At 43.7% G+C, this 23466-nt stretch overlaps 1 protein-coding gene across 2 annotated transcripts in view; it reads right to left on the bottom strand.

Moving 5' to 3' along the window:
* Window positions 1-23466, bottom strand: part of drosha (drosha ribonuclease III) — a 142936-nt gene that overhangs the window by 13066 nt on the left and 106404 nt on the right. For both annotated transcript variants that reach the window (XM_052483247.1, XM_052483248.1), the window contains exons 29-31: window positions 21714-21817; window positions 15320-15412; window positions 13971-14017 (exon numbers count right to left, since the gene is read on the bottom strand). In XM_052483247.1, coding sequence (XP_052339207.1) covers window positions 13971-14017; window positions 15320-15412; window positions 21714-21817 — 244 coding nt within the window. The remainder of the gene's footprint in view (window positions 1-13970; window positions 14018-15319; window positions 15413-21713; window positions 21818-23466) is intronic.

The raw sequence follows: 23466 nt of genomic DNA, 5'->3' as shown, positions 1-23466 counted from the left end.
GATTTTCTGAGTTCAGAGTTCCGGTTTGTTTTGAACTCGGCATCAATGGTCAGAGGGAGACGGCAGGGTATTATTCCCTTCGAGTCCTTTTGGCCTGTCCGCCATCCCGTGATAGATGGCGCCCCATCTGAGCAAAAGCCCACCATTCGATCCCATATGGAATCTGTTTTTCGTCAATATAGCCAAGCAGCACACTGAACATCCCATATGCCGTTTCATGCTCAGAAATCGTGAAACGGAACAATGTCTTTGTGAATAGCATCCCTCGACATGTATAGCGAACAAAAGTCAATGAATGGGCATCTTGGCCCTCACAGTTAACGTCCATTTGGAGGGCATAAGCTAGGGAGTTTGAGTCGTTCAGTCAGTTTCCTCTTGACTGCTGGCAATAGCATCAATTATGTGTTTAACATTGTTAACTGATGTGAGTTTCTGTGCCTCCCCACAAATTGTTCTCACAATATCAATTGCGTTCGGTAAAATCAAAGTCTCTGCAGTAGTGTGTGGTTTCATAGCGTAGCAGGCCTAGCCATTCACCGTGGGAATGATTCAAGTGCAACGGTCAAGTACAGCCTTTTCCCATAATCTAAGGGCCCTCCATGGTTTAATTTGATCTTTTAGATTTGAATAATTTTCATTTAGATGTTTAAGGTTAAACACATTAATGATTTTGAGATAAAGAAAATATTATAGTACATCTTTTGTTGTATATATGTATAATAGATTTATGTTATACGGGAAATTCTTCCATGACCCCATTATCATATCACCCATAGTTTGGGAACCGCTGAACTAAGGTTAGTGGTGACTGTTTAACAGTCTGATGGCCTGGAGATAGAAGCTGTATCTCAGTCTCTCGGTCCCAGCCTTGATGCGCCTGTACTGTCTACGTCTCCTAGATGGTAGAGGGGTGAACAGGCCGTGGCTCGGGTTGCTGAGGTCCTTAATGATCTTCTTGGTTCTTCCTGTGACACCGGGTGTTGTAGATGTCCTGGAGGGCAGGCAGCGTGCCGAGAGTAATGCGTTGGGCTGACCACACCACCCTTGAGAGCACTGCGGTGATACAGCCAGACAGAATGCTCTCGATGGTGTATCTGTAGAGGTTTGTGAGGGTCTTAGAGGCCATGTCAAATTTCTTTAGCCTCCCGAGGTTGAAAAGGCGCTGTTGCACCTTCACCACGCTGTCGATGTGGATGAACCATTTCAGGTTATCAGTGATGTGCACACCGAGGAACTTAAAGCTTTTGACCCTCTCTACCTCGGCCCCATCAACGTGGATGGGGGAATGCTCTCTCCAGCACTAAGCTTCGGCTTTATTGCGAGCAGACTGAATACATATCACCTATAGGCCAACCACAACACTAACACTGCATCTATCTTTGTCTAGACCCTACCTCCCTGTCTTGCCAAGGGGAGCAAATATATAAACACACACAGAAGCAGTACATTCAGATCCTCCAGCCACCCTTCATACTGTATTGTACTTGTTGTGCATTCACAGAAGCCTTAACCAAGAGATTAAGGGTTTAGTGACAGCTGAGGAGAGAGAATCTAGTCCCCTCCCTGCTCGCTACCAGCCAAAGCCTACTTAGTAATGCACTATATATGGAATAGGAAGCCATCTGGGACACATCCAGAGACTATTTCCTGTAGTATTCAGGAGAAGAAACAGCATTGTTTAGGAAACATGCAGCTGCAGGGGGGACAGCGTATGAAGTGAAGTGGTGGTGATAAAGAAAAGAGATTGAAAGACCACGAGAGAGAGAAAAAGAGCAAGAGTAAGAGCATAAAGGAGAGAGGAATAGATTGAGAGCATGAGAGAGAACGAGAGAGAGAGAGATGGAGACAGAGAAAGCGTGTGATATCAGATGAGCAAAAGAGATGAACAAAACTATCTCCGGCTGCTCCAAAAAAAGGATGAGCGATGTGTTGACGAATGGTTAACTCGTCTCCCCATGTATATTTCATGTTCTCCGACCTTTCAGGGGTCTCTCTCTCTCTCTCTCTCTCTCTCTCTCTCTCTCTCTCTCTCTCTCTCTCTCTCTCTCTCTCTCTCTCTCTCTCTCTCTCTCTCTCTCTCTCTCTCTCTCTCTCTCTCTCTCTCTCTCTCTCTCTCTCTCTCTCTCTCTCTCTCTCTCTCTCTCTCTCTCTCTCTCTCTCTCTCTCTCTCTCTCTCTCTCTCTCTCTCTCTCTCTCTCTCTCTCTCTCTCTCTCTCTCTCTCTCTCTCTCTCTCTTAGCTCTGTTTGCACCCCCTCCTTTAGTTCAGGCCTTGGTTAACATTTAATTCTGCCTCGACAGATACAGGCAGGAGATTGTCAAAATGAGAGGCCATCAATTAATAAAATGAGAATCCCTGGAGCCACCAGCGGATCTCTACAGCGTAACGAACACCAAATATTGGGCCCATTTCTCTTTAATGAGCTGTCTGAGCGAGGGCTGAGCACAGCTCTGTCTCTCTTACCTCTTTACTTCTCTTCTGATGCAGTTAAGCTGCCTGTCAGGGAGGGAATCGGCGGGGGGGGTCGTACGGTTTGAACAAAAACTTAAATTTCACTCTAAAGTGGCCCGATACCAAAGAAGGCCTTAAATAAAACATGGAAATGAATCCTGACAGGCAGAATCATACAGCAACGTAGGAAGCCATTGGACAGTCAGACATACTGTAGGTAGTTACTGTAAGATATAGTTAGTTTAAGGGGAGAAAATGTGTGCATGCACTGAGATTGGTCGAGCAGTTGCTGCGTCACATTATGCGATCCCGTGACTGCGTGGGTTTGAATCCTGGCCCCACTGGTTAACACTACATTCTCTTTTAATTATCTGTCTCCTAGCTCATTTCTGTCCATCCCTTTCAATACAAATGTTAAACTACAAAACGCTGCGTTTTTTTATTCAATAAAAAAATAATTTCGGGGTAACAACTAAGCACCTTACTGTAATAGTTTTCAATTCAAAAGGTCAAAAATAAACAAATATATATTTTGCAATAATAAACTAATATTTTGCTAGGATTGTCTGGGAGTGGTCTGAGTGGGGAGGAGGAGGGATACAGTAAGTGAGGGATATGTAATCTGAAGGATGAGGGATATGTAATATGTAATCTGAAGCTGTTATTGGCAGAGAGGTATGGAACTCTGTCATTGGTCTATATTATATCACCTGGTGATGTCATGCAAAACATGCTGATAAGAAGGAGCTGTGTAGATTTGTTTTTTCAACCAGCAACTAGGGCTGGCCGATATAATTGAATACCGCTATACCGTTATGACTCAACATACCAGTGCCTAAAGAAAGTATTTACACTCTGGCTTCTTCCAAATTTTGGTGTGTTACAGTCTGAATTTAAAATTGATTAAATGTTTTGTCATTGGCCTGCACATAATGTCAAAGTGGAATTATTATTTTTACAAATGAATTAAAAACGAAAAGTTGAAATGTCTTGGGTCAATAAGTATTCAATCCCTTTGTTATGGCAAGCCTAAATAAGTACATTTTCTTAAGTCACATAATAAGATACGCTTTGTGTGCAATAATAGTGTTTAACAATTTTTTTATGACTATGTACCCCACAAATACAATTAACTGTACAGTCCTAGTTTCAAACACAGATTCAACCACAAAGACCGGGGAGGTTTTCCAATGCCTCGCAAAGAAGGGCACCTGAGTATCCCTTTGAGCGTGGTGAAGTTATTAATTACACTTCGATGGTGTATCAATACACCTGGTCACTACAAAGATACAGGAGTCCTTTTTAACTCAGTTGCCATAGAGGAAGGAAACTGCTTAGGCATTTCACCATGAGGCCAAAGTTGACTTTAAAACATTTAAGAGTTGGATGGAACAACAACATTGTAGTTACTCCACAATACTAACCTTATTGACAGAGTGGGAAAAAAAAGAGTCTGGTACAAAATACAAATATTCAAAAACATGCATCCTGACCAAAATAATACTGGGAAAAAATGTGACAAAGCAATACAAAGTGTTATATATGGGGAAAATACAATACAACACAGTACTGAGTACCACTCGCCATATTTTATATTTCATACATCATGTTATGGGTATGCTTGTAATCATTGAGGACTGGGGAGTTTGTCTAGGATAATGAATGGAGCTTAGCACAGGCAAAATCCTAGAGGAAAACCTTTTTCAGTCTGCTTTCCACCAGACACTGGGTGATGAATTCCTGTTTCAGCAGGACAATAACCTAAAACACAAGGCCAAATCTACACTGGAGTTACTTACCAAGAAGACAGTGAATGTTCCTGGACTGGCAGAGCTACAGTTTTGATTCAAATCTACCTAAACATTTATGGTAACCCCTGAAAAAGGATGGCTAACAATGGTTAACAAAACATTTGACAGAGCTTGAAGAATTTTGAAAAAAAAAAAAAAAATGATTGGCAAATATTGCACAATCCTGGTGTGGAATGCTCTTAGAGACTTACCCAGAAAGACTCACATCTACAATCGCTGCTATAAGGTGCTTCTACTAAGTATTGACTCAGGGGTATGCATTCTTATGTAAATGAGATATTTCTCCATATCATTTTCAATACATTTGCACACATTTCTAATAACATGTTTTCACTTTGTCATTATGGAGTACCCTGTGTAGATGGGTGAGAAAATACACTTAATCCATTATGAATTCAGGCTATAACAATGTGGAATAAATCAAGGGGTATGAACACTTTGAAGGCACTGTAGATTTGTACAATATCGTTTATAACAATATTTTGATAAATTGCTAAATAAATGGAAAATTGGACTACTTTATCTGTTTTGTCGAGCATTAAACCAACAGAACAAAGAATGCCAATTTAAAATCACATAGAATTCTTTGTTGCACTTCTATTGTCATGCACTTATTTAAAAAAACATACTTAAAACTTTTGTTATTCAGAAACATACCGTCACAAATAAGAAACGTATTGTGATGTGACAGCCCTCCTGGCCACTATCAGGAAATAACACCGATCCAACGTCTTCGCACCTTTCCAATGTTACAGTTTTATCAGCTGCTGTACAATATGATACAATCATATCAGGAAAAACTGGATTTTGACTGCACTGGGCCATTAAACACATTCCATGTCTCAGTCATACTGTAGTGAGAGCCTCGCTCTCTCTCTCTCTCAGCAAGTAGCTAGCTTTATTGGGAAAGGGGGGGGGGGAAACGGTCCAACGCAGCCCCAGGTTACAACCGAAATGGCACCCTACTATTCCCTAGTGTCTTCAGAAAGTATGTTGACTTTCCCCCCATTTTGTTGTTGCAAAAAGTGGGATTCAAATGGATTTAATTGTAATTTGTTAAGAATCTACACGAAATACTTTAAAAGTCAAAGTGGAAGAAAAAATATCTTGATTAGATAAGTATTCAACCCCGTGAGTTCACCTTTGGCAGCAATTACAGTTGTCGCTATGAGAGTCTCTATGAGCTTTGCACACCTGGATTGTACAGCACTGGCATATTATTCTTTCAAACATTCTTTAAGCTCGATCAAGTTATTGATCATTGCTAGACAGCCATTTTCAAGTCTTGCCATAGATTATCAAGCCAATTTAAGTCAAAACTGTAACTAGGCCACTCAGGAACATTCACTATCCTCTTGGTAAGTAACTCCAGTGTATATTTGGCAATGTGTTTTAGGATATTGTCCTGCTGAAACGTGATTGTGTCTCCCAGTGTCTGATGGAAAGCAGACCAGGTTTTGCTCTAGGATTTTGCCTGTGCTTAGCTCTATTCCGTTACTTTTTAAATAAAATAACTCCCTAGTAATTGCAGATGACAAGCATACCTATAACATGATGTAGCCACCACGCTTGAAAATATGATGAGTGGTACTCAGTGATGTGTTGGATTTTCCCCAAACATAACGTTTTGCAATCAAAACATAACGTTATTTATTTTCCACATTTTTTGCAGTTTTACTTTAGAGCCTCATTGCAAACAGGTGCATGTTTTGGAATATTTTTCATTCAGTACATGCTTCCTTTTCACTCTGTCAATTAGGTTAGTATTGTGGAGTAAGTAAACATTGTTGATCCATCCCCAGTCTCCTATCACAGCCATTAAATTCTGAAACTGTTTTAAAGTCACCACTGGCCTCATGGTGAAATCCTTGAGTGGTTTCCTTTCTTATCTTTGTAGTGACTGGGTTTATTGATACATCATCGGAAGTGTAATTAATAACATCACCAGGCTCAAAGGGATATTTAATGTCTGCTTTTTAATTTCACCCATCCACCAATACGTGCCCTTCTTTGCAAGGCATTGGAAAACCTCCCTGGTCTTAGTGGTTGAATCGGTGTTTGAAATTCACTGCTCGACTGAGGGACCTTACAGACAATCGGGTGAGGTACTGAGACGAGGTAGTCATTAAAAAATAATTTAAAACCCTATTATTGCACACAGAGTGAGTCCATGCAACTTTATGGGCTCCCGAGTGGCACAGCAGTCTAAGGCACCACATCTCAGTGCTAGAGGCGTCACTAGAGACACCCTGGTACGAATCCAGGCTGTATCATGTATTTTGGGCGGCAGGTAGCCTAGTGGTTAGAGCGTTGGACTAGTAAACGTAAGGTTGCTAGATCGAATCCCTAACTTGACATGGTAAAACTATGTATTATTTCCCCTGAATAAGGCAGTTAAACCCAATGTTCCTAGGCCGTCATTGTAAATAAGAATTTGTTCTTAACTGACTTGCCTAGTTAAATAAAGGTTAAATAAAAAAAATCACAACCAGCCATGATTGGGAGTCCCATTGGGCAGCACACAATTGGCCCAGCGTCGTCTGAGTCTGGCCGATGTAGGCGGTCATTGTAAATAAGAATAAGTTAACTGACTTGCCTAGTTAAATAAAGGTTAAATGTAAAAAACAAAATGTGACTTGTGAAACACATTTTTACTCCTGAACTTATTTAGGCTTGCCTTAACAAAGGGGTTGAATACTTATTGACATTTTACACATTTTAATTAACATGTAAAAATAAATACAAAACATAATTCCACTTTGACATTACGGGATATTGTGTGTAGGCTAGCATCAAAACATTTACATTTAATCCATTTTAAATTAAGGCTGTGACAACAAAATGCAGGAAAAGTCAAAGGGAGTGAATACTTTCTGAAGGCACTGAACGGCATAGTGTGCCATTTAGGATGCAGACCTGGACAGTTTGTAATGTCTGATGGAGAGAGAGGAAGAGGCTTTGCAGGGAGAGATGATTTTAAATGAACTGACCTTTTCAGGAGGTATCGCTAAACTAGTCACATGAAACAGCAATTTATGAGGAGGGAAATGTTCATTTACTAGTAATGAGCATCTATCAATCACTATGACAGGGGCATTACACAGGGGAGAGAGAATGGAGGGAATTAAGAATTGGAGGAGAGGGGGGATTGAGAGAGGGAGAGAGAGCATGTCTTCTCTACGCCTCCAGATAAGGAGGGAAGGTGGGGCTGTTAAAAAAACAAACACCCTAAGACACTAATGTTTCATAAAAGCGAGGGTTTGAATGCCCAAACAGTATCAATCACAGGCCGCTAGGGGACTCATTTGCAGGCCGAAACCAAATAAAATATTTGACCTTAGTGACCTTCGCAACTTCGCCTGCTTCCTCCGTACTCCAGCAAGGCTGGCTTCACCCAGCTACACGCTAATTAGGTCAGGTGAAGAGGAACAAATTATACTGTTGATTAATGTGTTACTGGTCCGCACACACCTAACTCTCAACGTATTCAAACTAATGCATTACACATGCACATAGATGTGCAGAGTTTCGGAGGAGGTGATTGGTGTATGGGGATGATGATGATGGGGATTTCTTTCATATCAGGTTCTGAGAGCCTATAATTGTGTTCTACCTGGCAGTGAATGAGGCAATGCAAATGAGCCCCACACCTCACTTTTGATCTGAAATCACCATCACCCACCAATTAATGTATCATTTTTGCAGATTGAAAGTGTTAGAGCTAGAATTGTATCAATATTTATCTTAAAAAATTGCTATGACATAGCCAAAGAATATAAAATACAACTTTGGATTTCACCCCCGCATCATAATCGAATGGTTTATTTAGACCAGTGGTCAAAAAGATCACATCCTTAGTCAAGATCTACAGCTCAGATTATTTTTAAACATATATATATATTTTTTTACATTAACCTAATCAAAACAGTTCTGTAGGAATGAGGTTTGTGCAGAAGGCCTAATTCATTATCACAGCATGTTGGCTATATTCCTGGCCTGCCAATATTGCTCCTCAGACAATATTATATTTCAAAACTCGAGCTTTGATAACAAAATTGCTCAGTTTGTGTAGCACTTGCGAGGCATAGCTGAGCATAAATAATTTGCAAATAATTATTTGTATTATTTTACTGGACTGATGGTACCTCCATCTGGTGGTCATGACGCATTCAAGACAACCGTTTACTCAAAAATGGAAAAAAAGAAAACGAGGTCAAATCATGACGTCAGTGATCTTCAAGTCGGAAAGTCGGAGCTCTATCTAGAAAGATGCCTGAACTTCTGACTTGGAGTTCCGATTTGGAAGACCATTGAAAAAAAATGTCCCAATTTTATCGAAGTTGTCTTGAACGCACTGAAGTCGGAAGTCAGAGATTTCCGAGTTCCGAAAAAAACGTCTCAGAGGAGGGAGGGAGAAATCGGCAGAGGGTCCGCCTCTCACGGTCCCTGCTCTCTCCTTCCTTTCCTCCGGTGAGACTGACCAGCGGACAGTCTTCCCCCTGATGGCGAAACTCAAGTCGCACCGCATCTGCTTCATGCACAAATTCATGTTGTTCCTATGACCAGAGAAAGTTAAATATTCCTCGATATTAAAATAGACAACTCTTCTCTTGCGTTGACCATGAAGTGCGGGTAGCAAAAGTGATTGAAGTGCTATTTTCGTGTATTTCTAAAAATGACCACATACAGTGCCGTCGGAAATTATTCAGACCCCTTGCCTTTTTCCACATTTTGATAGGTTACAGCTTTATTCTAAAATTGATTAAATGTTTTTTTTTCTTTCACAATCTACACACAATATCCCATAATGACAAAGCAAAAACTAGTTTAGAAATGTTATCTAATTAATAAAAAAATAAAAATTACATTTACATAAGTATTCAGACCTTTTAATCAGTACTTTTTTTTTTTTTACCTTTATTTAACCAGGCAAGTCAGTTAAGAACACATTCTTATTTTCAATGACGGCCTGGGAACAGTGGGTTAACTGCCTGTTCAGGGGCAGAACGACAGATTTATACCTTGTCAGCTCGGGGGTTTGAACTCGCAACCTTCTGGTTACTAGTCCAACGCTCTAACCACGAGGCTACGCTGCCGCTACGCACCTTTGGCAGCGATTACACCCTCAGGGTTCAATTCTCGGGCTGACTCTTTTCTCTGTGTATATCAATGATGTTACTCTTGCTGCGGGCGATTCCATGATCCACCTCTGTGCAGACGTCACCATTCTGTATACTTCCGGCCCGTCCTTGGACACTGTGCTATCTAACCTCCAAATGAGCTTCAATGCCATTACAACACTCCTTCCGTGGCCTCCAACTGCTCTTAAACGCTAGTAAAACCAAATGCATGCTTTTCAACCGTTCGCTGCCTGCACCCGCACGTCCGACTAGCATCACCACCCTGGATGGTTCCGACCTAGAATATGTGGACATCTATAAGTACCTAGGTGTCTGGCTAGACTGTAAACTCTCCTTCCAGACTCATATCAAACATCTTCAATCTAAAATCAAATCTAGAGTCGGCTTTCTATTCCGCAACAAAGCCTCCTTCACTCACTCCGTCAAACTTACCCTAGTAAAACTGACTATCCTACCGATCCTCGACTTCGGTGATGTCATCTACAAAATGGCTACCAATACTCTACTCAGCAAACTGGATGCAGTTTATCACAGTGCCATCCGTTTTGTTACTAAAGCACCTTATACCACCCACCACTGCGACCTGTATGCTCTAGTCGGCTGGCCCTCGCTACATATTCGTCGCCAGACCCACTGGCTCCAGGTCATCTACAAGTCCATGCTAGGTAAAGCTCCGCCTTATCTCAGTTCACTGGTCACGATGGCAACACCCACCCGTAGCACGCGCTCCAGCAGGTGTATCTCACTGATCATCCCTAAAGCCAACACCTCATTTGGCCGCCTTTCGTTCCAATTCTATGCTGCCTGTGACTGGAACGAATTGCAAAAATCGCTGAAGTTGGAGACTTTTATCTCCCTCACCAACTTCAAACATCTGCTATCTGAGCAGCTAAATGATCACTGCAGCTGTACATAGTCTATCGGTAAATAGCCCACCCAATTTTACCTACCTACCAGCTCTAGGAAGAGTCTTGATGGTTCCAATTTCTTGGTGGTTCCATTCTTCCATTTCAGAATGATGGAGGCCACCATGTTCTTGGGGACCTTTAATACTGCAGAAATGTTTCCAGATCTGTCCCTCGACATAATCCTCTCTCGGAGCTCTACGGACAATTCCTTCGACCTCATGGCTTCGTTTTTGCTAGGACATGCACTGTCAACCGTGGGACCTTACATAGACAGGTGTGTGCCTTTCCAAATCATGTCCAATCAATTGAATTTACCACAGGTGGACTCCAATCTAGTTTTAGAAACATCTCAAGGATGATCAATGGAAACAGGTGCAGCTGTGCTCAATTTCGTCTCATAGGAAAGGGACTGAATACTTACGTAAATAAGGTATGCGGAAGACATTTCAGTTGAACAACTTTCCCTATTTGGTTTTTATATTTTTAATACATTTGCAAACATTTTTATCAACCCGCTTTCACTTTGTCAATATGGGGTATTGTGTAGATTGATGTTTTTTTTTATTTAATCCATTTCAGAATAAGTCAAGAGGTCTGAAACTGATTGTTTCAAGGAAAACTACCAAAACTATTTGTGATGGTGAACCTGAACAATCTAAATCAAATATACTGTAAGCCCTGATCCAGTAAAACACAATTGTAAACAGCACATTTGATAAAAAAATTAACTCGGAAATTACATTGGTTATTACTCAACTAATAAAGTCAAATATTGCGCAAGTCATTTTACAATCTTTTGAAAGCTGAAAATCACACGCAGACATGCCAGATCAGGAATAGATGACATATGACTTCGTCAACCATTTTGAAAAGAAGGTCGACGACATCCGATCCTCGTTTGCTAAGTCAAACGACACCGCTGGTTCTGCTCACACTGCCCTACCCTGTGCTCTGACCTCTTTCTCCCCTCTCTCTCCAGATGAAATCTCGCGTCTTGTGACGGCCGGCCGCCCAACAACCTGCCCGCTTGACCCTATCCCCTCCTCTCTTCTCCAGACCATTTCCGGAGACCTTCTCCCTTACCTCATCAACTCATCCCTGACCGCTGGCTACGTCCCTTCCGTCTTCAAGAGAGCGAGAGTTGCACCCCTTCTGAAAAAACCTACACTCGATCCCTCCGATGTCAACAACTACAGACCAGTATCCCTTCTTTCTTTTCTCTCCAAAACTCTTGAACGTGCCGTCCTTGGCCAGCTCTCCCGCTATCTCTCTCAGAATGACCTTCTTGATCCAAATCAGTCAGGTTTCAAGACTAGTCATTCAACTGAGACTGCTCTTCTCTGTATCACGGAGGCGCTCCGCACTGCTAAAGCTAACTCTCTCTCCTCTGCTCTCATCCTTCTAGACCTATCGGCTGCCTTCGATACTGTGAACCATCAGATCCTCCTCTCCACCCTCTCCGAGTTGGGCATCTCCGGCGCGGCCCACGCTTGGATTGCGTCCTACCTGACAGGTCGCTCCTACCAGGTGGCGTGGCGAGAATCTGTCTCCTCACCACGCGCTCTCACCACTGGTGTCCCCCAGGGCTCTGTTCTAGGCCCTCTCCTATTCTCGCTATACACCAAGTCACTTGGCTCTGTCATAACCTCACATGGTCTCTCCTATCATTGCTATGCAGACGACACACAATTAATCTTCTCCTTTCCCCCTTCTGATGACCAGGTGGCGAATCGCATCTCTGCATGTCTGGCAGACATATCAGTGTGGATGACGGATCACCACCTCAAGCTGAACCTCGGCAAGACGGAGCTGCTCTTCCTCCCGGGGAAGGACTGCCCGTTCCATGATCTCGCCATCACGGTTGACAACTCCATTGTGTCCTCCTCCCAGAGCGCTAAGAACCTTGGCGTGATCCTGGACAACACCCTGTCGTTCTCAACTAACATCAAGGCGGTGGCCCGTTCCTGTAGGTTCATGCTCTACAACATCCGCAGAGTACGACCCTGCCTCACACAGGAAGCGGCGCAGGTCCTAATCCAGGCACTTGTCATCTCCCGTCTGGATTACTGCAACTCGCTGTTGGCTGGGCTCCCTGCCTGTGCCATTAAACCCCTACAACTCATCCAGAACGCTGCAGCCCGTCTGGTGTTCAACCTTCCCAAGTTCTCTCACGTCACCCCGCTCCTCCGCTCTCTCCACTGGCTTCCAGTTGAAACTCGCATCCGCTACAAGACCATGGTGCTTGCCTACGGAGCTGTGAGGGGAACGGCACCTCAGTACCTCCAGGCTCTGATCAGGCCCTACACCCAAACAAGGGCACTGCGTTCATCCACCTCTGGCCTGCTCGCCTCCCTACCACTGAGGAAGTACAGTTCCTGCTCAGCCCAGTCAAAACTGTTCGCTGCTCTGGCTCCCCAATGGTGGAACACACTCCCTCACGACGCCAGGACAGCGGAGTCAATCACCACCTTCCGGAGACACCTGAAACCCCACCTCTTTAAGGAATACCTAGGTTAGGATAAAGTAATCCTTCTCACCCCCCCCCCCTTAAAAGATTTAGATGCACTATTGTAAAGTGGCTGTTCCACTGGATGTCATAAGGTGAATGCACCAATTTGTAAGTCGCTCTGGATAAGAGCGTCTGCTAAATGACTTAAATGTAAATGAATAGGCCTACCTCTCGTTTGTCAGTGAGCGAAGAAACGCGTAGTGCGCAATTTGTCTAGGCTACTGATATTGTATGGGGTTGAATGGCATGCAAAAAAACACGTAGATCAATGACTGTCAACATAATTACATGCTTCGTCCGACACTGAAGGAGAGTTGTCAGACTGCATAGTTGTCACAAAAGATGAGGTATTTTCAGAAGATAGAAAGAAAGCAATTTGAGTAAAACATTTTAGTGAACCAGCGATTCGTAACATTTGAATGGATTTTCTGACCGAATCATGCTACATTTGGATCGGTTTGGCGTCCCGCAGACCGATGCACTCATATCTTAAACATTTAAACCAGCAACCGATGCATATTGGCGAATTGTTACATAGGGATCTAAATAGTCTGCTTACCAAATGGAACACTATGCCCTAAGATGCAAGTCACAGCACTACACAGCTCAAGATCCGGGATCATATTAGACACAAGTCTCACACACAGACCAAGGCCTATTCTCATTGTGTCCCTTTTGTTTTAAATACACCAAACAGAGACTTCAACAAGGTCCTCCAAGGCTATTAGCATTGCAGAGGGCCCTTAGCTGGTGTCAGCTTAGCATCCTTGGCCCATAATGCAGGCAGGCCGGGCCACATGCTAGCTGTGTTCTGGACTTTCTCTTCAAACAGGCTAATGCTCCGTATCCAGCAGCCAACCGACTGGACAGGGCAGTGACCACCGCTCTCCAAAGCTCTTTGGCAGCCATTTCGTAATTTAAAAGACACCAAAGCAGGGTATGTGTTATTTGTGATAGGCTTAAAAACATCGAGGTGGTTCGAACCTCTTCAAATGACTGGACAGGCCACTACACTTTGGCAGTCATTTTGAAAAATATTTGAAAAGACAAAGCAAATATTGAACAAAAGAACCAAAGCAGGGTACTACAGTATGTGAAGGGCTTAAACATATTACACTTAGTGGTGGTTACAACTTCTTCAAACTACTCACATTTCTCGAGTGCGTCCATAGCAGCTCCCATCTCCGCCTGTTGGATACTGGATTGAAAAGGAGAAGGAAAAAAAAAAGAGAGAAAAAAAAAAGAGAGAAAGACGGACAAGAAAGAAAAGGTATTTAGCATATTCAAAACATCCCTTTCAAATGCTGTAGTCTGAGAGCATGCCAATGACAGAGGATTATATAAAAATGTTTTTCCCCAAAGCCTCCCAGGTAGCTAGCACCATGCATACATCTCACAGAGGTAGCTAAGCCTTTGGGCCAGGCGCTCTCTCAGCATGTACACTGTTTACTGTATTGCTCTCTGTAAATATTATATTATGTGATCATAGGCAAGTGGCAGGGGGGGTAACGGGGCTTACGTTTAGTAAATATAAAACAGTAAGCTGGGTAGAGATACTATGGAGGGGACAAAGTTATCGCCAGCTTAGAGGCAGAGAGCGCTCTTTCAAGAGGGCCATGAGAGGGATTTTCAATGCAGAGGGGTGAGAGATGTTTGATGGATTTTGTATTATTCTTAAGCTGAGTAGAATAGTTTTATCTCCTCTCTGAAAGAGTCTTCCTTCACGCAGCGATTCACATTTTCTTTACCCTACGGTTCTTTATAAAAGCCTCCCCATCCTTTCCCCCCATCCTTCTGAAGAAAAACATCACAGGTAGAACCAAACAAAACCCTAGCTAGCCCTGGAGAAAATCTGTCTCAAATGGCACCCTATTCCCTTCATAGTGCATTAGTTTTGAACAAAAGGGAACAGGGTGCACTATGAAGGGAACAGGTTGCCTATTGTGCCGCAGCCTAAGGCACACTGTGTGCGGACTCTTTTTTTGTCACAGAGCTTTTCTCCAGCCATCCCAGCTAGCCCTAGCTCTAGTCCAGGGCGTTAGTGAAGGCATGCTCAACGTTAGCAAACCGCATTAATGTCCTGGACCAGAGCTAAGCTAGCTCTGGAGAGAGAGACACTGTGTGCGGTCTCTCACTCTCACAGGGCATTTCCCCTCCTCAAAATGATGTTTCTATAATACCATTTATGTCAATTCAATAATGAATCGATTCATTTTCATTCCGCATAAAGTCCCTCCCAATAGAACAGCCACAGAGCTTAATTGCTATAATAAACACCATCAATAAAACATGGCCATTATTTCTCGAGCCCATTAGCCGTGCATTGAGCAGAGCGGTGCACACTGTAGACTGCATCCTGGATGCCACTCTATTCCCTGTGTAGTGCACTACTTTTGACCAAGAACCAATGGGCCTCTGGTCAAAAATCAGTGCACTATATAGGGACTAAGGTGCCATTTGGGACACATGCTAACTCGGTCTAATGGGTGGGTCTACGTACCTTGGGCCCTTGCCACAGCCTATCCTCTCTCCTTTGAAGTACACAGCCACAGTGTAGGTTCGCGCGTGAGACGGCCCCACTGTCTGCAGGGTCCTGCAGCAAACGGATGAAAAGGAGAGTGGGGATGAGCGACGGAGGAGAGGAAAAAAGGAGCAAGAGAGAAATAAGGACAGACATGAGAAAGCTCAAGGACACTCAGTGTTGGTATCGTCCTTCTGGAAAAGAACAAGAAAACAAACATTTTCATTTGGAGCTAATATAATTCATCTCCAGAGAGAGAGGAAAAAGGGAGAGAGGAAAATACAGGAGAATACTTTGATTCGCCTGGGCGTGGTTTGACAGTGTACAGAAGCCATCTGAGGGACAGTTAAACAATAAAAAGGCCCCCGCATCATCTCTGGACGGTTACAATATGTGTGTTCTTCTGCTACAAAGAAAAGAAAATAGAATAAAGTAGTAAAAGAATGATAATGCTCTCTGACAGTCCCCACCAGGCTTTGGTGTTATGTGGAAATACATGAGCCACCAGCAAACTCCGGGAGAAAGTCCTGGAAAACGATATCACATTCAAATCATATGAAACATTTAAAAATATATTAGACATCACCATTTTTAGTTAGATATCAGCAGGGAGAAGGGAGTACAAGTAAACAACACTTGTAGATGTCTAAAATGTTAACATTAGCATAAACCACACACCGACACCCTAAATTATTAACAAACAATTTACTTATTTCAGGGGTGCTATTAATTTTTAATGCAATGTGGTCACTTACGGCATTTCATCAATAATTCAATCATATTTCTCACTTACAAATGAAGAAGCCTGTGGCATGTTCCGAAACAAATACTAACGGTTCTTCAGCCCTGCTGAATTCTGAAACAAACCTCGACAGGGAAAACTGTCACTTGGAATTAGAATCTCTCTGAAAGCGGCAGAAACAAGAGAAATGGGGATATGAGGAAGCATTAGTCAGCTGTCACATCCAAGCAGGTCACACATTCAGTACAGTCAGACATAATATGTATGTTTGTATTGATTTTATGGTCCTTTAATAGTGGTTTATTTGCAGCAATTCGACCATTTTTGGCCTGACTCACACAGTCTCTTCTGAACAGTTGAGATGTGTCTGTTACTTGAACTCTGTGAAGCATTTATTTGGCTTCAATCTGTGGTGCAGGTAACTCTAATGAATTTATCCTCTGCAGCTGAGGTAATGCTGGGTCTTCCTTTCTTGTGGCGGTCCTCATGAGAGCCAGTTTCATCATAGCTCTTGGTTTTTGCAACTGCAATTGAAGAAACTTTCAAAGTTCTTGACATTTTCCGGATTCACTGACCTTCACATCTTAGAGTAATGATGGACTGCTGTTTTTCTTTGCTTATTTGACCTCTTCCTGCCATAATATGGACTTGGTCTTTTACCAAATAGAGGTATCTTCTGTATACCAGCCTTAACTTGTCACAACACAACTTATTAGCTCAAACGCATTTAGGAAAACAAATTCCACAAATTAACTTTTAACAAGGCACACCTGTTCATTGAAATGCATTCCAGTGCATTCCACCTCATGAAGCTGGTTGAGAGAATGCTAATATTGAGCAAAGCTGTCATCAAGGCAAAAGGTGGCTACTTTGAAGAATCTCAATATATGTTCATTTGTTTAACACATGATTCCATTATTTCATAGTTTTGATGTCTTCACTATTATTCTACAATGTAGAAATTTGTAAAAATGAAGAAAAACTCTGGAATGAGTAGGTATTCCCAGACTTTTGACTGGTACTGGAAATATATATAAACTCCTTTTTCAGGACCCTGTCTTTCAAAGATAATTTGTAAAAATCCAAATAACTTCACAGATCTTCATTGTAAAGGGGTTAAACACTGTTTCCCATGCTTGTTCAGTGAACCATAAACAATTAATGAACAAGCACCAGTGGAACAGTTGTTAAGACACTAACAGCTTACAGACGGTAGGCAATTAAGGTCAGTTATGAAAACTTGGGACACTAAAGAGGCCTTTCTACTGACTACTGACTAGGAAAAAAAACAAAAAGAAAGATGCCCAGGGTTCCTGCTCATCTGCGTGAATGCGCCTTAGGTATGCTGCAAGGAGGCATGATGACTGCAGATGTGGCAGGGCAATAAATTGCAATGTCCGTACTGTGAGACGCCTAAGACAGCGCTACAGGGAGACAGGACGGACAGCCGATCGTCCTCGCAGTGGCAGACTACTTGTAGCAACACCTGCACAGGATCGATATATCCAAACATCACACCTGCGGGACAGGTACAGGATGGCAAAAACAGCTGCCCGAGTTAAAAACGCACAATCCCTCCATCAGTGCTCAGACTGTCCGCAATAGGCTGAGAGAGGCTGGACTAAGGTCTTGTAGGCCTGTTGTAAGGCGGGTCCTCACCAGATGAGTTGCCATTTTGTCTCACCAGGGGAGATGGTCGGATTCTCGTTTATCGTTGAAGGAATAAGCGTTACACCGAGGCCTGTACTCTGGAGCGGGATCGATTTGGAGGTGGAGGGTACGTGGTCTGGGGCGGTGTGTCACAGCATCATCGGACTGAGCTTGTTGTCATTACAGGCAATCTCAACACTGTGCTTTACAGGGAAGACATCCTCCTCCCGTGGTACCCTTTCTGCAGGCTCATCCTGACATGACAATGCCACCAGCCATACTGCTCGTTCTGTGCGTGATTTCCTGCAAGACAGGAATGTCAGTGTTCTGCCATGGCCAGTGAAGAGCCCGGATCTCAATCCCATTGAGCACAACTGGGACCTGTTGGATCAGAGGGTAAGGACTAGGGCCATTCCCCCGAGAAATGTCCAGGAACTTGCAGGTGCCGTGGTGGAAGAGTGGGGTAACATCTCACAGCAAGAACTGGCAAATCTGGTGCAGTCCATGAGGAGGAGAAGCACTGCAGTACTTAATGCAGCTGGTGGCCACACCAGATACTGACTGTTACTTTTGATTTTGACCCCCCCTTTGTTTAGGGACACATTATTCCATTTCTGTTAGTCGCATGTATGTGGAACTTTTATGTTTGTCTCAGTTGTTGAATCTTGTTATGTTCATACACATATTTACACATGTTAAGTTTGCTGAAAATAAACACAGTTGACAGTGAGAGGAGTTTATATCCACACTATGAGGTTGGAATAATACTGTGAAAATCTGAAAATTATGATAATACCCTATTATAGTAAGCGCTGGTTGAAAAGAGCACCTGGAATTTGTCTGTTTGGTGGGGGTGGAGTATTGGCATGTCTGGGTCTGGGGCATGCCACCATGCGAGCACATTTTTTGAGAGGCCCCCTCACGCCTCCAGATAGCATTATGAACACGTCATGAGGCATGGCAAAATGTATAGAATTACAGTAAATTAGCTTTAAAAAATAAACATTTTCTCACATCCTCATGGCAAAATGTGTGGAATTGATGGCAGCATTCGCGTGAAACTGAAAGCGCGAACCACGGCTTTTAATCAGGGCAAGGTGACCGGAAACATGACCAAATACAAACAGTGTAGCTATTCCCTCCGAAAGGCAATCAAACAAGCTAAGCGTCAGAATAGAGACAAAGTAGAATCTCAATTCAACGGCTCAGACACAAGAGGTATGTGGCAGGGTCTACAGTCAATCACGGATTACAAAAAGAAAACCAGCCCCATCACGGACAAGGATGTCTTGCTCCCAGGCAGACTAAATAACTTTTTTGCCCGCTTTGAGGACAATACAGTGCCACTGACACGGCCTGCAACCAAAACATGCGGCCTCTCCTTCACTGCAGCCGAGGTGAGTAAAACATTTAAACGTGTTAACCCTCGCAAGGCTGCAGGCCCAGACGGCATCCCCAGCCGCGCCCTCAGAGCATGCGCAGACCAGCTGGCTGGTGTGTTTACGGACATATTCAATCAATCCCTATCCCAGTCTGCTGTTCCCACGTACTTCAAGAGGGCCACCATTGTTCCTGTTCCCAAGAAAGCTAAGGTAACTGAGCTAAACGACTACCGCCCCGTAGCACTCACTTCCGTCATCATGAAGTGCTTTGAGAGACTAGTCAAGGACCATATCACCTCCACCCTACCTGACACCCTAGACTCACTCCAATTTGCTTACCGCCCAAATAGGTCCACAGACGATGCAATCTCAACCACACTGCCCTAACCCATCTGGACAAGAGGAATACCTATGTGAGAATGCTGTTCATCGACTACAGCTCGGCATTTAACACCATAGTACCCTCCAAGCTCCTCATCAAGCTCGAGACCCTGGGTCTCGACCCCGCCCTGTGCAACTGGATACTGGACTTCCTGACGGGCCGCCCCCAGGTGGTGAGGGTAGGCAACAACATCTCCACCCCGCTGATCCTCAACACTGGGGCCCCACAAGGGTGCGTTCTGAGCCTTCTCCTGTACTCCCTGTTCACCCACGACTGCGTGGCCACGCACGCCTCCAACTCAATCATCAAGTTTGCGGACGACACAACAGTGGTAGGCTTGATTACCAACAATGACGAGACGGCCTACAGGGAGGAGGTGAGGGCCCTCTGAGTGTGGTGTCAGGAAAAAAACCTCACACTCAACGTCAACAAAACTAAGGAGATGATTGTGGACTTCAGGAAACAGCAGAGGGAACACCCCCCTATCCACATCGATGGAACAGTAGTGGAGAGGATAGCAAGTTTTAAGTTCCTCTGCATACACATCACAGACAAACTGAATTGGTCCACCCACACAGACAGCGTCGTGAAGAAGGCGCAGCAGCGTCTCTTCAACCTCAGGAGGCTGAAGAAATTCGGCTTGTCACCAAAAGCACTCACAAACTTCTACAGGTGCACAATCGAGAGCATCCTGGCGGGCTGTATCACCGCCTGGTACGGCAACTGCTCCACCCACAACCGTAAGGCTCTCCAGAGGGTAGTGAGGTCTGCACAACGCATCACCGGGGGCAAACTACCTGCCCTCCAGGACACCTACACCACCCGATGTTACAGGAAGGCCATCAAGGACAACAACCACCCGAGCTACTGCCTGTTCACCCCACTATCATCCAGAAGGCGAGGTCAGTACAGGTGCATCAAAGCTGGGACCGAAAGACTGAAAAACAGCTTCTATCTCAAGGCCATCAGACTGTTAAACAGCCACCACTAACATTGAGTTAGCTGCTGCCAACACACTGACTCAACTCCAGCCACTTTAATAATGGGTATTGATGGGAAATTATGTAAAATATATCACTAGCCACTTTAAACAATGCTACCTAATATAATGTTTATATACCCTAAATTATTAATCTCATATGTATAGGTATATACTGTACTCTATATCATCTACTGCATCTTTATGTAATACATGTATCACTAGCCACTTTAACTATGCCACTTTGTTTACATACTCATCTCATATGTACTCGATACTGTACTCGATACCATCTACTGTATCTTGCCTATGCCGCTCTGTACCATCACTCATTCATATATCTTTATGTACATATTCTTTATCACCTTACACTTGTTTGTATAAGGCAGTAGTTTTGGAATTGTTAGTTAGATTACTTGTTCACCCATACGTAGAATGTATGCACACATGACTGTAAGTCGCTTTGGATAAAAGCGTCTGCTAAATGGCATATATTTTTTATTTTTATTACTGTCGGAACTAGAAGCACAAGCATTTCGCTACACTCGCATTAACATCTGCTAACCATGTGTATGTGACAAATAAAATTTGATTTGATTTGAATAATACTCATCACTGTAACCCTTCATTCAGTCTTAGAATGGGACTGTCCCTTGTTGCGTATATGTCTCTCTCAATGTAGCATGACATTTGCCATAAAACTGCATGTCTCTCTCTGCCCCATGGCAAAATGTGTAGAATTGCAATAAGTTTACCACCAATCTGCGTCCCAAATGGCACCCTATTCCCTATATAATGCTCTACCTTTGACCAGGGAACATACGGGCCCTGGTCAAAAGTAGTGCACTATATAGGGAATAGGGTGCCATTTCAGACACATCCCAAAGCCTGCTATCAGTTGCTTCCCATGAAATATTCAGACCTTAATTCAAATCTCTCAAGTTATCTTAACAAGAAAGTGAAGTATACACTGTGGTGAATTCCAAACAGTCTGGTCCTATAACCCACACACACACGCAGTTGTCAGTTATCAGAGAGACATTTAGCCTAGTTCATTACGCCTTGGAACTTGGGAAACTGTCCGTCAAATGACACCCGTCCCTTGACCTTGTGTCAAATAAGAGGTTTCTTTGGAAGTGGTGCTTTTTATCCCAACAACAAAGACCTGTGTGTGGTTAATGTGTGTGTGTGTGTGGGGGGGCAGGAGAACAGGTTGTATGGAGGGAGCAATAGCTTACTTGTAGAGGGGTATGTCGGGCTCCTTGCCCTCCGTGCGCAGGGTCAGGCAGCACTGTTGGAGCTGGGATTTAGGATCGTTCCAATCCTGGTTTAGGATAAACTCCTGCAACACACACATCACGAATACTGTGGAGTAACAATTACAAACTCTACCTCTATTCATCTCTCTTTCCCCTGCTTTCATTGCTTCCCTGACTCTTTCCTGCTTTCCACCTCTTATCCTACTCTCACTTTTTGTTCTTCTCTGGCGCTCTCTGCCTCTCCATCTCTCTGACTTTTCTCTCTCTGCAGTGGGCACAAATCACAGGCTACTTAAGACAAAAGCGTCTCCAGCCTGCTCCTAGCAGAGACAGAAATACAGAGCTCTCTCTCAGGGTCTGTCTGGGAGTCTCCCAGGTGTGCAGGCCTGATACATTCTCCAATCCAAAGGGACTTCTAAAAGCACTTCCATTAACTGGAAAGCAGCCCTGTTATAAAAAAGGGACACTTTGAATCTAAAACTGTCTGTTCCTATTAATTTTCTACAAAGATGGGTTCGGCATGCCTTGTAGCCAATGCTCTCGCCTGCTCGCTCTTTGGTGTTCCCTCTCCCTCTCTGGGGGGCATCCCTACCCCTCCTTCCTGCCTTCAGCAATAAGAGATTTGTACTGGCTGTTTTGATACCAAAACACATGCACATAAATTGCACAAATACATACACACAGGTGTACACACACGTACATCCTACAAGGACATAATGGTTCCATATAAGTCCTTTGACTTTCTTCCAGAAGATTCTATAAAGCAATAATAGCCTCTTAGAAACCAGAGCCCTATGTTCCAAATTGCTCCCTATTCCCTACATAGTGCATTACTTTAGGGAATAGTGGCCCCTATGGGGCCGAGACAAATATAAGCACCCACCCACATTATCATATAGGGAATAGGGTGCCCTTTGGGACGAAGTCTGGAAGGCTATGTTAAGAGATGTGTTGGGCTTTTTCACAACTTTTTGGTGGAAGTGGAAATGAGGTGCTCTCTCTCTGTAGTCGCACACACACACACACACACACACACGGTTCAGATCCTCCATGGCCACCCACACTCCCAGGAGACCCACAGAGACAGCAATTAGTACACCATTGTAGGCTGAGCCACCACCTTCACACAGTGTGCAGGATGTGTGTGAGTGTGTGAAGGAGTTAGCCGTAGTGTGTGTGTGTGTGTGTGTGTGTGTGTGTGTGTGTGTGTGTGTGTGTGTGTGTGTGTGTGTGTGTGTGTGTGTGTGTGTGTGTGTGTGTGTGGAAGCAGTAGTCTCTCTTGACCATTCTAACAGGAAGAAGCAGGTCCACCAAGCTATTCATCCTACAGACAGAATGTCTTCTCTAAAGGGAGGGAGGGAGGAGGAGGGTGGCAGGTCCACCAACCTATTCATCTTACAGAGACTCACTTCTCTAAATCTCACCAATTTACTGATACGTCACACCCCCTGCCATCTAATACGAGAGGAGGCTTAACTGTGGTCTTTCTGAATGAACACCACACCCACCACCTGAAACACTTGAGAAACAACAGCACCTTAGAACAGGTCAGTGTGCTGGCTACACCAGCGGTGGTAGGGGATCAATATCTAAACAGTCAGTAACAACCCAATAAAGTAGCTAGCAAAGACCCAACGGGAACCGGCGCCCATTAAAGATGACTACAATAGGACTGTACAGCCATGCTAAGACCGTTGAGGAGTCGAGCACCACTTGAGTGCCGCTCGTCAAT

Source organism: Oncorhynchus keta, chromosome 28 (assembly GCF_023373465.1).
Source record: "Oncorhynchus keta strain PuntledgeMale-10-30-2019 chromosome 28, Oket_V2, whole genome shotgun sequence".
Taxonomy (NCBI): Eukaryota; Metazoa; Chordata; class Actinopteri; order Salmoniformes; family Salmonidae; genus Oncorhynchus; species Oncorhynchus keta.
This window is presented reverse-complemented; position numbering and strand designations above follow the sequence as displayed.